General features: G+C 44.3%; 1 protein-coding gene across 2 annotated transcripts; it reads right to left on the bottom strand.

Annotated features, from left to right (window-relative positions):
• Positions 1 to 265: 265 nt before the first annotated feature.
• On the bottom strand, positions 266 to 15,317 carry LOC135093868 (uncharacterized). Of its 2 annotated transcripts, none has more exons than XM_063993458.1 (4): positions 13,195 to 15,317; positions 12,279 to 12,440; positions 11,841 to 12,022; positions 266 to 8,863 (listed from the first exon to the last, which is right to left on the bottom strand). In XM_063993458.1, exon 4 carries the CDS (start codon positions 3,160 to 3,162, stop codon positions 1,771 to 1,773), a length of 1,392 nt encoding a protein of 463 aa, XP_063849528.1. In that variant the 5' UTR covers positions 3,163 to 8,863; positions 11,841 to 12,022; positions 12,279 to 12,440; positions 13,195 to 15,317; the 3' UTR covers positions 266 to 1,770. The 2 variants fall into 2 exon arrangements, with proteins under 2 accessions (XP_063849528.1, XP_063849529.1); XM_063993459.1 differs by having other exon boundaries at positions 2,916 to 8,863; positions 13,195 to 15,316.
• Between the last annotated feature and the right edge of the window lie 935 nt (positions 15,318 to 16,252).

Raw genomic sequence — 16,252 nt, 5'->3', positions numbered from 1 at the left:
TTGTGCCTATGCCCTCTCTAAATCCAAACTGGTTATTGTTATATTTATTGTTTAATTCTAGGTGTCTCCTCAGTCTGCTATTGATGATACGTTCTAAAATTTTTCCAGGTACCTCCAGCAGCGATATAGGTCTGTAGTTTTCAGTTTTGTGTGGAGTTTTTCCTTGTTTAGGTATTAACCGGACTATGGCCTTTTTCCATGTGTCAGGAAAATAGCCTGCAGAGATGGTGTTATTATAAATGTGTGTAAGTCTTGTGATGGCTTTATCAGGAAGTGCTTGGAGGATCGTTTTGTTTATCCCACTTTGTCCTGGACTGGATTTCTTAATATTTTTAATCACATTTCCTACTTCCTCAGGTGTTATTTGTGTGTCAAGAGCGCAGGTTCCTAGACGTGATGTGTCAGTGTTATCGTAGGGGGATATTCTGTCTAGGTTGTTCTGTAAAAATTGGTATATTTCTTCACTTTCTTCTTCTTCATCCTCTGCCTCCTCTTCAAATATTTGCGACCAGTGTTGTCTGTGTAACTCTTCCTTTTCTTCTGTTTTGTATATTTTAGTGTTGTTATAGTTCAGGAGATATTCAGGTTCGGGAATGTTATTTCCAGTGATCACTTTTATTTTCTTCCAGAAGATACCTGGGTTTTTGTATGTGGCGGATACTTCTTCTAATAAATTATGCCAATTTTTGTTACTTTCTTCTATCATCCTCGCTTCTAGGGTATTTTGCAATGTTCTGTACAGTCTGTAATGATTTATGTCCCAGCCGTATTGTTGTGAGTGTTGTCTGAGTGCATTGAACCTAATTATTGTGAGTTTAGTTTCTTCGGTTAATTTAGGGGCAGGTAATTGTCGGTGATTAGTGAATGGGATATGATTTTTAATGGCATTATCAATTGTGTTATGCCAGTTTTCTATTGCATTGTCTATGTTTTCTATTTCAGTAAGATTCAGATTAGCATCTGCTATATTATCATTAATATGTTTTTTAAAGTTTTCCCAATCCGCCTGTTTTAGATTCGGTTTTTTTGGAGCTGGTATTAAAATTGGTGATGATGAAATGGTGAGTAAAATAGGAATATGATCACTGGAAGTGAGAGGGCCAGGTGTAATATGTATGTTGTGATGTGTCCTGTAGTTGGTGAGTATTATGTCTGGTGTTGTGCCCCTTCCTTGTGTATAAAATGTTGGAAAGTAAGGTTCCCTGTGTTGTAGTGTTCTATTGTGTATCAGTGTGTGTATCTGGCGGCCTTTCGTGTTTGTATAATTGTAACCTAGACAAGGGTGATTGGCGTTTAAGTCTGCTATCATATATACTGGAGTTTGTCTACGAAATAGTCTAATTATGTCAGGGATCGGTATGAAGTTTCGTGCTGGAGGTTGATATAGTGTTGCCAGAATTATTTTTCCCGTTGTTGTTTCAATTTCTATTGCAATTAAGTCAGAAATAAAGTCATCTAGTATTTTGTATTTTATATTTCGTTTCACTGCAATTGCAGTACCATCTGCATGATTATTTAGTGTGTTTTTCTTTATTATGTTGTAGGAAGGAATTCTCATAATATGGGTGTCTGGTATACAATGACTGTTAATTAGAATTACGTCAGGGTCGAAGTGTCTGTAAATATTTGATAGTGTGGTTTTCCTGGTTTTCCAGTGTTGGACATTATGTTGTATTACTTTAAGTGTATTAAGAGCCATTATTGTGTATAGTTTATTGTTTGGTTAAATTTATTGCTTCTTTGTATGAAATTTATATTTATATATTGGTTTTACTTAGAGAATTTTCTATGTCTTCTTAGATCTTTGGGTAGAGGTGATTTATCATTAATCTGGCCTGATCTTATTTTGCGGAAAACACTATCTTCTACAATGCACCAGCAAGATTCTTCCATCTTTATTTCATTAAATTCAATAAGATGGAGAATTTCTGAATCTTCAAAGGATTGGTCAGAGTATGTAAACTTGAATTTATTTTCTCTGATGTTCTTAACCAGGTCTGTGGGTGACAGGTGTGGTGGCCATCTTGTGCTTTCTGAGGTGTAAATATGTAATTTTATGTCACCGCTGTGGAGTCTGTTCTTGCTTTTTGGTTTCTCTATGGTTCCTGTCTCTTGGTAGGTATCTTGCTTCTTATTATTTCCGTCTTGTGTGCGTTTGATTGTGATCTCTGTGTCTGTTACCGTTTTTTCTTCTTCCTCTGTGAGCTTTTTGATGAGGAGATCTGACTTAGGGGTTCTTGGGATCTTGATAGTTGGCAAGTTGTTGGCTGTGAAGGTTGCGTTGAGCTCAGCTTCAAAGCATCCAGGCTCAGAGATGTTCATAATGTGGGCATGAAGCATACAAGAGTATATTTTGAGGTGAAGGTCCTTGTCTATGTTAGTATGAGCAGAGAAACTTTGTGTTGATGCTGTGTTCTTAGCGGCCCCTGCGTAGGTGTTGATGTTCTTATTCATTTCCCTTTTTTCTTTTATTGCTGTTTTTCTCATAGGGCATGTCATGGATAGTGTTCTGTGGTCACCCTTGCAGTTTATGCATTTCTTTTTAGTGTTCTTGCAGTCTTTCCATGAATGGTCTTGATCTGCACATTCAGAGCATACTTTATAATCTCTATCTAGAGGACACGCGTTGGTATGGTGATCCTCGATGGCGTAGCATCTAAAGCAAGTTTGGAGTTGGTAGAATTTTTCTTGCTGTATTCTGTGTTTAGGGATGCTCATCTGAAACATTTTCAGGCCGGTGTCTAGAGCTTTTAGTGCTGTTGCAGCTTGACTAAAAGTTATTTTTAAAGTTTTGGAGTTGGGGAATTTGTAAATGCTGCTAAGATTATTCTTAACCCATTCGTTGTGTTCTTGGAGCTCATCTTGTATTTCTTGTTCTTCGTTGTTGAATATGTGGGGGTCAACATTGAAAACTATTACAGACCTTTTTGCTCTCAGTTCTGGTGGAATTAGAGGGTAGAAATCATTTTCATTAAGTTCACTTGTTGTTTTTTGTTGGAATACTTTGTCAAGGTCTTCATCATTTGAGGTGATGATTACGTATCCGTCAGAGACAGGGATCAGTTTGGTGACATATATATCATTATTTGACAGGATGGCAAGCAAACCAGATTTCTTCCTAGGGTCTTTAGAGTCACTGGATTTTATCTTTATTCGTGGCATTTTTCATGACATAAGTGTGTAAATGTGTATAGTGTCAGTTTCTGTGTTGGGTCCAAGTCGTTCACGGACGTGAGGCCGGCCCGAGCACAGGTCGGTCGCTATTCGACCTCCTATGCCCGGGAAAAAACCCGCCAAGTGAACGACCTGGCTCCCTATAGTGACCTAGCAACAAGACTGCTCCGAGGAGCAGAACCACAACTACCTAGGGAAGAAAACTGCCTACAATTCCTCCTCCAACGTCCCCCACCTTCTAAGAGGCGTCGAAGGGAAGGAAGGAATTGCCTCAAGAGAGACTTTCCTAGCACCCTACAGCCCGAGATTGCCTGCTTCCTATAAGCACCCCTCTAGAGGGGCCCCCCTGAGGCAAGCCCAGGGGGTTCACCTTCGTACCACAGTGCAATCCACCTAGTGGGCAAAGAAACCGCAGAAGAAAGGAAAGGGAAAGTGCAAGAAAGCCCTGCGAATACTAAGTGAATGGTAAGCACTACCTAAGGGCCGCAGCTCGTTGGGCGGCTCCCTCGAACGCCGTGGGGCCCCTTGGTAGTGTTACCAAACCCTGAGTAACAGGATATGTCTATAAGGGGTAATAACCCCAGGTTTTTAGCCAAAGGAAAGTGCTAGCAAAGTCTGTATGAGCACAGAGACTAAGTCCAGCGGTTGGGCAGAGTGCAGCAGCGCAAGGAGTGACAGGATCCAGCCTACGCTCCAAGACTAAGTCAGTAATGGGCTGGAAGACAAAATCTTCGTTGGAGACTGAGTCCGGTTAGTCACGTAGAGACTAAGTCCGGCCGGGCTACCAGAGACTAAGTCCAGCCGAGCTAGCAGAGACTAAGTCCAGCCGAGTAAGCAGAGACTAAGTCCAACAAGTATGTTGGAAGCAGAGCCCAGTAAGCTTGCTGAAGCGAAGTCGGTAGAGAGCGGTGGACGTCTTGACGGCTTGGCTGCCGAGTGGGGTGTCTCTCGTGCCTGTGCCTGTGTGCAGTGTCCCAATTTATTCAGCAAAAACATGAACAATATATACAAAATTTCGTTACAAAAATAAATAATTTACATAAGATTATAGAAAAAGAGAGTGTATGTGTGTGTGTATGTCTGTGTGAAGAAAGGAGTAATAAGATGTATTGAGAAGATGTGTAACACATGTGTCAAAGAGCGTGCACAGAATGTGTACAGTAAGAGATATGTATAAAGTGAGGAAAGAAGAGATGAAAGACAAAAGTTTGTGCAGTAGAGAGAGTGAAAACGGAAGGGTGAAAATATAACAGAAAACGGAGTGCTAGGAGCGGTGACTTGTGTCCCGCTACAAATGCATACCAGAAAAGGTGCCTGGACAAATTTTATCCATGAGAAATGTCTTGCAGGATTTGAAATGTTACTTTGATGAAGATGCATGGGTTCTTGTGCAAAATGTACTAAAAATGGAAGAGGTTAATGCTGTTGGGCCTTGAGTATGTAAAATAAGTGCAGTTGTATTACCAAGAAAGACTTGTATTTATATATAGTTATTAACTTCTTGTATTTAGATAAGTCCAGTTGTATTGTCAAAGAAAAAAATTGTTTCTAGATACAGTTATTAACTTGTATTCAAACATGTACAGTTTAACTACAACATAGATAAGTTTTTAAATCAATAAAGTATCTTAAATATGTTTTTAAATCAATAAATTATCTTAAATTGTTTGTCTCAATTATTTCATTGTGATATTCAGGGGTGGGGGGGGGAATTCTAGACTAAAGAGAGGAAATGTAGACCAGTAACGTAATTCCACCCTTGGGAAATATAGACTAGTCTAAGTTTCCCCCCGGGGAGCTTTGAACTGGGGGGGGGGGGGAAACGGGCTGTGACAACGGCACTCCTACAGAATCTTGTTCCCGCCTGGCTTGCGGGCCAAAGTTGACAGTTATGCATTTTCTGTTGCAGTCTTACCATGCTGGGTGAGCGAGCCATCCTGCCAGCCCTCCCCAGTGAGCCATGTTATACACTCTCTAACTCTCTAACACACTTTCTATTACACTCTATAAATGAGCATTGTGTGTGTGTGTGTGTGTGTGTGTGTGTGTGTGTGTGTGTGCGTGTATGTTATTTAGGTGTTATCACTTTTACATCGCGAGACGAGCATCATATGTGTGTGTGTGTGTGTGTGTGTGTGTGTGTGTGTGTGTTAATCAGGTGTTATTCAGGTGTTGGACCACTTTTACATTGCGAGATGAGCATTATAATAATAATAATAATAATAATAATAATAATAATAATAATAATAATAATAATAATAATAATAATAATAATAAACGGTTTATTACTTAGGTAGTTAACAAACTGAAAATGTACATAGGGAGTGAGGAAATACTTAACATTAATCCTAAAGGTAAGTCTAATCTAGAAGGGACTATTGATTGATGGCTCGCACCATGGTGGGAATCGCACTGAGTCTGTACCGGTCCGTGCGCGGCGCCTTTTGGGGCGTTATCTTGTTGTGGTGTCTGGTGGCACAGACCGGGCGAGGCGCGTCAGGCGATAGCATGTTTCTGAGACGTGGATGATGCAATAGTCCCCTTCCAAACTTCTCCAGAGCCTCTCGGTGCCTGGTGGATAGTCTGGACAGACTCAGGGTGGTCAGGGCTTCTTCATAGGTGGTGTATGCCGGGCCAAGGATGACCCTGCACGCCCTTTTCTGCACACTCTCTAGCTGTAGCTGTTGAGTGTGTGTGAGGGAGGAGGACCACACTGGGGAGGCATACATGAGTTTAACTCATCTGTCGGCGTCCTCAGCGACCTGAGTCTGCGCAGCATGTACAGCCTGTAGGTAGCTGATCTTACGGTGCTGGCGACATGCTGCTTCCAGGTCAGCTGGTCGTCCACCGTGACTCCGAGAAGCTTGGCACATCGGACCACCTGGAGGGGGTGAGGGTCCACTGTGAGCTGGGGAGGGGGCACTGGTACAGAGGAGGTACAGAAATGCATCACCACAATTTTGCTGTGGTTGATGGTCATCCTACTCTCCTCCGTCCACGTCTGCAGTCGCTCCAGAATTGCTTGCAGTGGCGATTAGTCCGGGTTCTTGGTGGATACTGGGACGCCCATGGTGCAGTTGTCCACATACTTCCAGCGATGGGGGGTGTCAGTGAGGGCGTCGTTAATGAGAAGGAGGAAGCATAGAGGACTCATCTTGGTCCCCTGGGGGACCCCACATGTAAGCTGTTGGAAATTAGAGACAGAGCCCTGATAGCGAACGGCCTTACGCCTCCCTGTGAGGAAGTCAGCTAGCCACGCTACCAGGTTAGGGGGGAAACCCAGACTTACTGCCTTGCTGATGACAACAGTGTGATCAACAAGATCAAAGGCTTTTTGAATTCCACAAAAGCAACAGCTAGAGAGGTGTTTCGCTTGTCCAGGTGGCTGTGGATGAATTCAAGGAAGCTGGTCAGGTAATGGGAGGTGGAGGTGGCTTTAATATTTCCAAAATGTCTGATGTCCACGGTATTACAAATTTTGGTGTACGCCCAGTCATACACAAAATCTTTACAAATAAGGCTAGGGATGGGGGTGATAGAGACTGGCCTGAGGTCACTGAGTGACTGTGGACTGGAAGTTTTGGGAATGGGGGTGACGTAAGATGTCTTCCAGTCCGTGGGGCAAGAGTGATGGGAGAGTGAGGCGTTTATTATAGAGCATAGCGGTGTTGCTAGCTCTACAGCAAATTCCTTGTAAATTTTTATAGGAAGGTCAGTGGGTGTGGTGGATCTTGGTTTGAATTTGAGTATTCTCTTAAAAAACATCCACCTCCTGGACAATGGGGAGAGGGAAGGGAGCGGGAAGATAGGCAGGAAGCGGAGTGGTGTGGAGGGGAGGAAAAGTTTGACAGATAGCAGCAAAGTGATCGTTCATCTCCTGAGACGCGAGATTAGCAGGAAGGTGTGAGGTGCAAGGAAGAGATGAAGTGTGCTTTTGTAAGCTGCAAAAAGCTTTGATCTTAGCGTACCACTGTCTGTTGTTGGTCAGCTTGAGGTGGTGTATCTTGTCTGGGTAATAGCTTGCCTTTGCAGCCTTAATCTCCCTGATCACTCTGTTTCTTAGTTTCCTGTAAAGGACCGGGCAGGAGTGAAACGCCCAGGTCCGCTGACGCATGAGTCTTTTTAATGCCGGGCGTCATCCAGGGGGCATCAGACGGGTGCGCCGTGACGCTCTTAGTTGGGAAGTAGCGGTGGAAGGCTTCTGTGGTGGTGACGACGTAATTTTGCCATTTTAAGTGGACGTCCTCCACATCCAGCACCTCGGTCCACGGGTGTTGCGTCACCCACTGCCCAAACGCCCTCATGGCTGAGTCAGGCATGGGGCGGTGGGTCCTGGTGACAGCTGACTGGGGGGTCAAGGTGGTGGGTGTGGGTGTCCACAGTATGGAGAGGTGGGTGCTCCGTCCGATGGGAAGCAGCGGCTTGGGGGGCGAGTACTGCTGCCCCAGGTCTGTCAGTATAAAGTCGAGGATTGCTTGCTGGAGGGTGGGGAAGTTCACGACCTGGGTGAGGTGTAGCTGGTGTAGAATATCGTTGATATCTAATCTGTTTAAAGTCCCCACAGATGACCAGTTTGGCGGCAGGATACCTCACTCTCAGGGCATCAGCAGTGTCGATGATGTGAGCGGTGAGTAACTGTGCTGTGGCAGCTCGTGGGGGGTGGTACAGGACGCACACGATGATGGAGGCCGTGTTGCTGGAATGGGGGGGGGGGTGGCGTAACTCTCACCCACAGGGCCTCCACACCGGCAGGAATATCGACAGGGAGGTGTGAGGGGCTGAGGGCATAGCGGCAGAAAACGGCCATTCCCCCCCTCCCCCCTGCGTCCTGACCTGAGGTGATGGTAGAGCTGGTAGTCCTGCATCGTGCACACCTCAGGAACAATCTGCCACGCCTCAGTAACCGTCACAATGTCCGCACAAGTAGAACTCACCGTCACAGTCAACTCGTCCATCTTGTTGGCCAGAGATGTTGCATTAAATAAGAGGAGGGAGGGAAGACTATACCACACACGCGGCACTTCAAAGTATTTGTATTCCACCCTGCGGTCTTCTCTGGCATTGTGTGTATGTGCATTCCTACGCTGGGGAGCGCTGCCAGGATGGTTCGCTCGCCCAGTGTGGTAACACTGCAGCAGAAAATCCATAACTGGCAACTTTGGCCCACGAACCAGGCGGGACCAAGATTCTGTAGGAGTGCCGGACATGACAGACATTTAACTATCCTAATGTTCAGTAATTTCAACATGAATTAAATTCCAGTTTCTTTAATTCTGGGGGCATTACATAGTTTTGCTGCAATTATCATTTATACTTCTGTCAGACTGGCATCTCTAAATCTTTTCTGCACATGCACTGTCTCTAATGACATTGCACAATCTTGTATTTTTTAAAAGTCACTTTGCCCCGCTGACCATGCATGTTGCACTGACACATTAATTTCTTTGTCAAAAAGCTGCATATTAGCTTTGATACCATATCCTTCATATGAATGCCACCTATGCTGACACATCTTTCAGTCATTTCTCTGAAAACAGAGGGCGTTGCTAATTCACCTCCAACACGTGTGCTTCCTCCAGAGACTCCATCCGTTGAATTATCTTGTCAGCATCACTTGCTGTAGAATCAGTCAGAATATGCACTAAATGCCTCATATCCAGCAAAAGATGAATAACACGCCTCTGGAATTCTGAGGAGAAAAAAGCAACTGAAAGGGTCATATAAGATACATTTAGCATTTCTGACCAGACACTATTTCAAATATGCTCTTTATATGTTTTAATTCCACTACTGTTTTGTTACAGAGTCCATCATGAAAATTACAGCACTGTATAGGATCAGGTATGCCACTGTTAGTAGAATAGAACTGACAACAAACAGTGCAGAAAATATCACATCCTAAACTGCTGCCAGTAAATGAAAGACTTTGGTACAGTCACTGTACTGTCAGGGTAATGGAAATTAGCATGCATACATGTATGCATCTCAATGAGGACTTAAATTTTCGAGACATCACTCAGTATTTAAATTTGTACCAGCAAAATCACTAAACCTAGTATAAAACATTATGTATATTGTTCATGTAGAAAACGCAAGCTCTGTGCACTATTTCTTTCTTTCTTTCTTTCTTTCTTTTTTTTTTTTTTTTTTAACTTAGTAGCTTCTCCCAAAGGGAATACATCCTGCTGCTCTGCTCCTGGGTTTAAAGGTTTTGACCCAGTCAGTCTTCACCAGACACATTTTGGCTGCACTCACTTCCACATTGGTGATGCATTTCATGTCTGCTGTGTTGGTCACGACTGTCCTGTCTGCTATTTCTGTCACGGCTGTCATGTCTGCTGTGTCAGTCACGGCTGTCATGTCTGCTGTGTCGGTCACGGCTGTCATGTCTGCTGTGTCGGTCACGACTGTCATGTCTGCTGTGTCGGTCACGGCTGTCATGTCTGCTGTGTTGGTCACGTCTGTCATGTCTCCTGTGTCAGTCACGGCTGTCATGTCTCCTGTGTCAGTCAAGGCTGTCATGTCTGCTGTGTCGGTCAAGGCTGCCATGTCTGCTGTGTCGGTCAAAGCTGCCACGTCTGCTGTGACGGTCATGGCTGTCATGTCTGCTGTGACGGTCACAGCTGTCATGTCTGCTGTGACGGTCACAGCTGTCATGTCTGCTGTGACGGTCACAGCTGTCATGTCTGCTGTGACGGTCACAGCTGTCATGTCTGCTGTGTTGGTCACAACTGTCATGTCTGCTGTGTTGGTCACAGCTGTCATGTCTGCTGTGACGGTCACGACTGTCATGTCTGCTGTTTCTGTCAAGGCTGTCATGTCTGCTGTGTCGGTCAAAGCTGTTTTGTCTGCTTTGTTGGTCATGGCTATCATGTCTCTTGTGCCGGTCACAGCTGTCATGTGTGTTTTTTTGGTCGCAGCTGTCATGCTTGTTGTGTGGGTCATGGCTGTCATGTCTGCTGTGTGGGTCACGGGTGTCATGTCTGCTGTGTGGGTCATGGCTGTCATGTCTGCTGTGTGCGCCATGGCTGTCATGTCTGCTGTGTGGGTCATGGCTGTCATGTCTGCTGTGTGGGTCATGGCTGTCATGTCTGCTGTGTGGGTCACGGCTGTCATGTCTGCTGTGTGGGTCATGGCTGTCATGTCTGCTGTGTGCGCCATGGCTGTCATGTCTGCTGTGTGGGTCACGGCTGTCATGTCTGCTGTGTGGGTCACGGCTGTCATGTCTGCTGTGTGGGTCACGGCTGTCATGTCTGCTGTGTGGGTCACGGCTGTCATGTCTGCTGTGTGGGTCATGGGTGTCATGTCTGCTGTGTGGGTCATTGCTGTCATGTCTGCTGTGTGCGCCATGGCTGTCATGTCTGCTGTGTGGGTCATGGCTGTCATGTCTGCTGTGTGGGTCATGGCTGTCATGTCTGCTGTGTGGGTCATGGCTGTCATGTCTGCTGTGTGTGTCATGGCTGTCATGTCTGCTGTGTGGGTCATGGCTGTCATGTCTGCTGTGTGGGTCATGGCTGTCATGTCTGCTGTGTGGGTCATGGCTGTCATGTCTGCTGTGTGGGTCACGGCTGTCATGTATGCTGTGTGGGTCACGGCTGTCATGTATGCTGTGTGGGTCATGGCTGTCATGTCTGCTGTGTGGGTCATGGCTGTCATGTCTGCTGTGTGCGCCATGGCTGTCATGTCTGCTGTGTGGGTCATGGCTAATGCTGTGTGGGTCATTGCTGTCATGTCTGCTGTGTGGGTCATGGTTGTCATGTCTGCTGTGTGGGTCACGGCTGTCATGTCCGCTGTGCTGGTTAAGACTGTCATGTTGACAATGGATGATCTCCTTTGCCATACCTATCTGGGCAGGTATCATGCTGGTAATCTTCATTCCTTGTTTTTTTATTATCATATCTGTGCAATGTAATAGGAAACATTAATAATCATTTAAAACTACAATTTTATGTAATAACATATTCATCTCACAGCAATAATCCAAGAGGTAACACCTAGTGCATTCTACCTTATCAGTCATTTAACAATGAGATAATTGTGGAAACTTCATCCTATATAAAGAAAAAAAAAGAATATATATATATATATATATATATATATATATATATATATATATATATATATATATATATATATATATATATATATATATATATATATATATATATATATATATATATAAATAAAATAACAATGTCTCTTTCTGTACATGAACTGTGTTCACGTACAACATACACTACTCAAGCTCATGATAACTGTTAAACATCAGGAAAAGTAAATCAATCGTTGCTGTGATTGAAGAATTGTGACTGAAGAAGATTGCTGTCTATTTGGTCATGCAGACACATCAACAGCAGGCAAACAGTCATCCCTGGAGGACCAAACTTATGTATGTAGTGAACCAATCTTCCCTTGTGGCAAACATATTATCATCAAACAAAGATTGATTCCATACTTGCATCCCTCCACTACAGTAAGCTGTACCTCACCCTATAACTTGGTTGTGTGGTTATCATTCATCATTATTAATGGTTTCCTGGGTTGCAGGAAAGCAAAGCATTAAGTGTGTCACTCAGTGCTGAGTTACATGAAGGGCAGCACTATATTAAGAGCTTGGATGATGGGTGGCTCCTACCTACCACTAATGGAATACAGGTACACCTTACCTGTCATAATCATATGAACTTTATCTCTTTGGAGGTTTAGTTCTTGTTGTACATGACTCTATTGAATCAGAGCTTTTGTTTAGCTGGCTGTATCTAACCATCTTTTGTGGTGGGGTGGGAGCAGCTGTTTGTTGTGAGTTTGAACCACCACCTCTGTTGTACAGATGGAACTGCAGCATTACCTTTGACAAAAATGATTACCTGTTAATAGCAAAACATTTACTACAATAATATCTGGTATAAATGTGCTTAAAAGACAAAAACACTTCATAAAGTAAATACACATACACTGTATACTAACCTCTGGGTTATACCACAAAGTACTATTTTTACTCTTGGATTGTACATTATTAATTTGTTTTGTCTTACATGCCTTACAGCCTTACATGTTTACAGCCTTACATGCTTGCATATGTCAATAAATGGATGCAAACTTACAATCCAAATCCTGACTACTAATGAAATCCTCTGGCAGTGTCTTCTTGGACCGTTTCCTCCTCCCTCTCAAGGCCAAACCATCTTCACCATCAAGGTCACTGCTGCTTCTTTCACTTTCTACTGTTGATGTCAGTTGGTATTGATCACATTCCCCAAAACTGTCTGAAATGCAATACAGAGGTCAGAGACAGATACAGGATTTTGGTAAGGGGGGGTTGGAAAAAAATATATTTGGTAAAGGGGATTGGAAATAATATTATATATACTCGTATATATATATATATATATATATATATATATATATATATATATATATATATATATATATATATATATATATATATATATATATATATATATATTGATACGCCTTCCTCCCACGTCCTCTTCACGGCCGCTGGGGTGGCTGCAGCGTTAAACAAAACGGTGGGGTTCGTTTCGTGCGTGGAGGCAGGCCAAGTCAGTACAGATCACACCAGTCAGGCACAGGAAATACAAAGGGGCAAGTGCGTCTCTCTAACACTTCATTTCACAGGCTACAAGGCAGGTCGGAGGGCTTGATCAGAGGTGCCTTGGGTACTACAACCGATCCATGAGGCAGGTGGCGGCTGAGGGACGCTCCCCTGTTGTCCATGCCAGCTCAGCACCTCTGTTTTGAAGCCGCTCGCCGGTTCGCGCACTCGACCCACGTGCCCGCACTGTCTCGTACCAGCGCGCGCACACACACACACACACATACACACACACACACATACTACCCTTCTTATTGTGACAGTCGACCCCGATTGTTACACACTAATTCCCACTACAATATTAAAAAAAAGAGAACACCAATATTAAATATAAATGTAAAAATGAGCAAATTAGTCTTCATCCCTTGAATCCGATAGGTCACAGTAGTCCTGTAGCTACCTACCTAGGCTCCTGGCGGCGTCGCTTAGGTATGGCACCTCGTTGTCCAGCGTCGAGTGAAGGAGAAGGTACCGTTGCTGAGGTATATTCTCCGTCCCTCCTCCCGGTAAGGCCAACGTCCGAAGTAGGCTGGTGGCCCACTGTCTGCGGTTCCGTTACAGCAGGCTCACGCCCATCCTGCCGTCCCTCCTCCTCGGTCTTGTTCGCCTCTCCACGGCCCCATGTATAATAACCAGGTCCATGATAGCGCCACAGACGATCAACATGGACGACGAGTTTACAACCCCGATGTCCTCGACAGATTCTGTAGATGACATTGGAGACAGCATCCACCATCTTGTAAGATCCCTCCCAGGGACTCTGCAATTTCGGAGACAATCCTCTCTTCCTACGAGTGTTGTACAGCCACACCACATCACCAGCAGAGTAGCTCGCTTCTCTCATCCTCCGGTCGTAGTACTGCTTCATGGCCTGCCCTGCCATCTGAAAAATGTCTCGCACCTGTCTGTGGACCTCTGATAGGCTTTCCTGCAGCGCCAGTGGGTAGCTTGTCGTGACAGTAGGCAGACTTTGATCAGGTGGCCGCCCGGTGACCAGGTCCACCGGCAGTCTCAGCTCCCTCCCCAACATAAGGCGTGCAGGAGTATAGTCTGTCACCTCGTGCACAACAGATCGGTAGGCCATGAGGAAAGCAGGCAACTTGAGATCCCAGTGTAGCTGTCCTTAAGCACAGTACTTGGCCAATCCATCTGCCAAGGTACGGTTAGATCGCTCTACCATACCGTCTGACTGGGGATGGTGGGGCGTTGTCCTGTTTTGCGTAGGCCCAACATCTCACAGCACTCTGAAAAGACCTGAGATTCAAATTCTCTTCCTTGGTCAGAGTGCAGTTCATCCGGCTCTTCAAATAGGGTGAAGAACTGACTAACCAGCACGTCCGCCACCGTTTCTGCCTCGTGGTTGGGGAGAGCATATGCCTCGGACCATTTTGTAAAGTAGTCTATTACAACCAAGACGAACTGATTAACCCGCGTGGTGAGAGGGAGAGGCCCTGCCATGTCTATAGCCACTCTTTCCATGGATGCGCCAACTTGATGCAACTGGAGAAGCACGCGAGTCTTCCTTGCAGGTCCCTTCTTGGCACAACACGTATCACAGGCCATGTATCATTCCTGCACGTCTGCACGCAACCTTACCTAGTAAAAGCGCTGACGGAGGCGGCTCAGTCTTCTTCTCTCCCAGGTGGCCACTCATGAGGCCTGCGCGCAACTCCAGCAGCAGTTCAGCCCTCAAAGAGCTTGGCACCACCATTAACCAGGAAGACTCGTCTTCTCTTGTCTTCAGCAGCACTTCAGTAGCACGCCCCAATCCAGCTTCAGTGTGACCCATTGCTCCACGAGGTGTTTGATGAAGGGACTCTCGGCCGACACCACCTCCAAGTCCGGCCGCTCATCGCCTGCTTCCAGCCAGCGGATTACAGGGGCAAGGTCAGTGTCCTCCCGCTGTGCTCTCTTCCACTTATCGTCTATCTTACTAGTGTCCCCCAGGATTCTCAGTCGTCGGACTACCACATCAGGTTCCTTCCCTACACAGTGGGTGCAGCCCAGCTCACAGGGCGGCGGCTCAGGCTGTCAGCATTGTTGTGGGTCCTGTCTGGGCGGTGAGTCACACAAGATGATGCAGTGGACAGAACGGTTGGATAAGAGTGTACATGTGCAAACCTTTGCATATTAGGGAAGAGATCAAAGAAAATTTTACTGCATATCTCAGCGTGTGAGAGGCTGATTTTAGGTGAAGTATCTGTTCAAGAGGTAAGCGAATGAAATATGAGGCCATGACAGCACGTAGTATAGCTAAGCAGACAGAAACGGCAACCCTGAGACAGCACAGACAAAATAAGAAAGAATATTAAAGATATATGGATTGTTTTATAAAATGTGAGTGTCTTGGTGATTGAAAAGATATGTTTAAACAAGAATTGATACCAAATTTGAGAGATATTAATTCTGAATTTTCAAATTTTGGAAATTGAGACAGGGACTGGAACTAGATAAAATAGAAGAGAATAAAGATATATTGATAATTAATTAAGATCCACGAGTCTTGGTGATAGAAAGAGATACGTATAGAAATATTGCATCGTTTATTATTTCGAAATTATTTTAGAATTTTCAAATATTGTAAAATATTGTTACTGATGTTGAAGATGGCTTATTTTGCGACCATAGCAACAGTGAATGACTGCGTGATATTAGTCCAGCAGCCAGGCAATGAACCTTGCAAGAGTACCCCCCAAGCAAATTATGAGGGATTTTTGTAGAGGAAGGTGTGTATAATCGGGATCTGACTGATGCCCAGCTGGCATCATTCAGCATTTTGAGAATTTCAAGATGGCGTTCAAAATGGCAGCCGCTGAACGTGTTTCTTAAATCGGTTATCAAAATGTTTATTTCTTCACCGATTTTTCATCTAATATTCCAAATATGAGGTTTTTGACGTCAAGGATTTTATTTGTGGCCATAAAAAGAACTGTATATCCTAAATGTCTTCAATTATACTCATACTCAAATTATTGCATGCTTCAACAGTGCTCATACATCCAAAGGCTGTGGTATTCGCATAAATTCCTCTTCGTAACTACGGGCATCCCTGTAATAACATTCTTTGACATTGAAAATGAACCCTTTGTGTTTTAAATAAATATATGCAATACTAGTTTAGTTATTCAACAAAAAACACCAGTTGCTACACACCATGAGCAAAATCTGCTTCAAATTAAATCACCTCTTCCTTACACTAAGGTGTACCTGCACACATAATTCCATGAAAATCAGTTCATGAAAGATGAGATATCATGTTAACAGACAGACGGATGCACAAACAAAGAAACCAGCACCAACGAAAACATAGCATCCTTCGTGGAATTAAAGTAAAAATCAGTTGACAAGACTACATGGAAACTACATGGAAATTTACATGCATTATATATCGTAAGTTTATTCATTCCATTCCATGTCAGTGTCGCATACTTCGTCAGCAGCATCTTGAAATATTTTCTTCAA

Source organism: Scylla paramamosain, chromosome 44 (assembly GCF_035594125.1).
Source record: "Scylla paramamosain isolate STU-SP2022 chromosome 44, ASM3559412v1, whole genome shotgun sequence".
Taxonomy (NCBI): Eukaryota; Metazoa; Arthropoda; class Malacostraca; order Decapoda; family Portunidae; genus Scylla; species Scylla paramamosain.
This window is presented reverse-complemented; position numbering and strand designations above follow the sequence as displayed.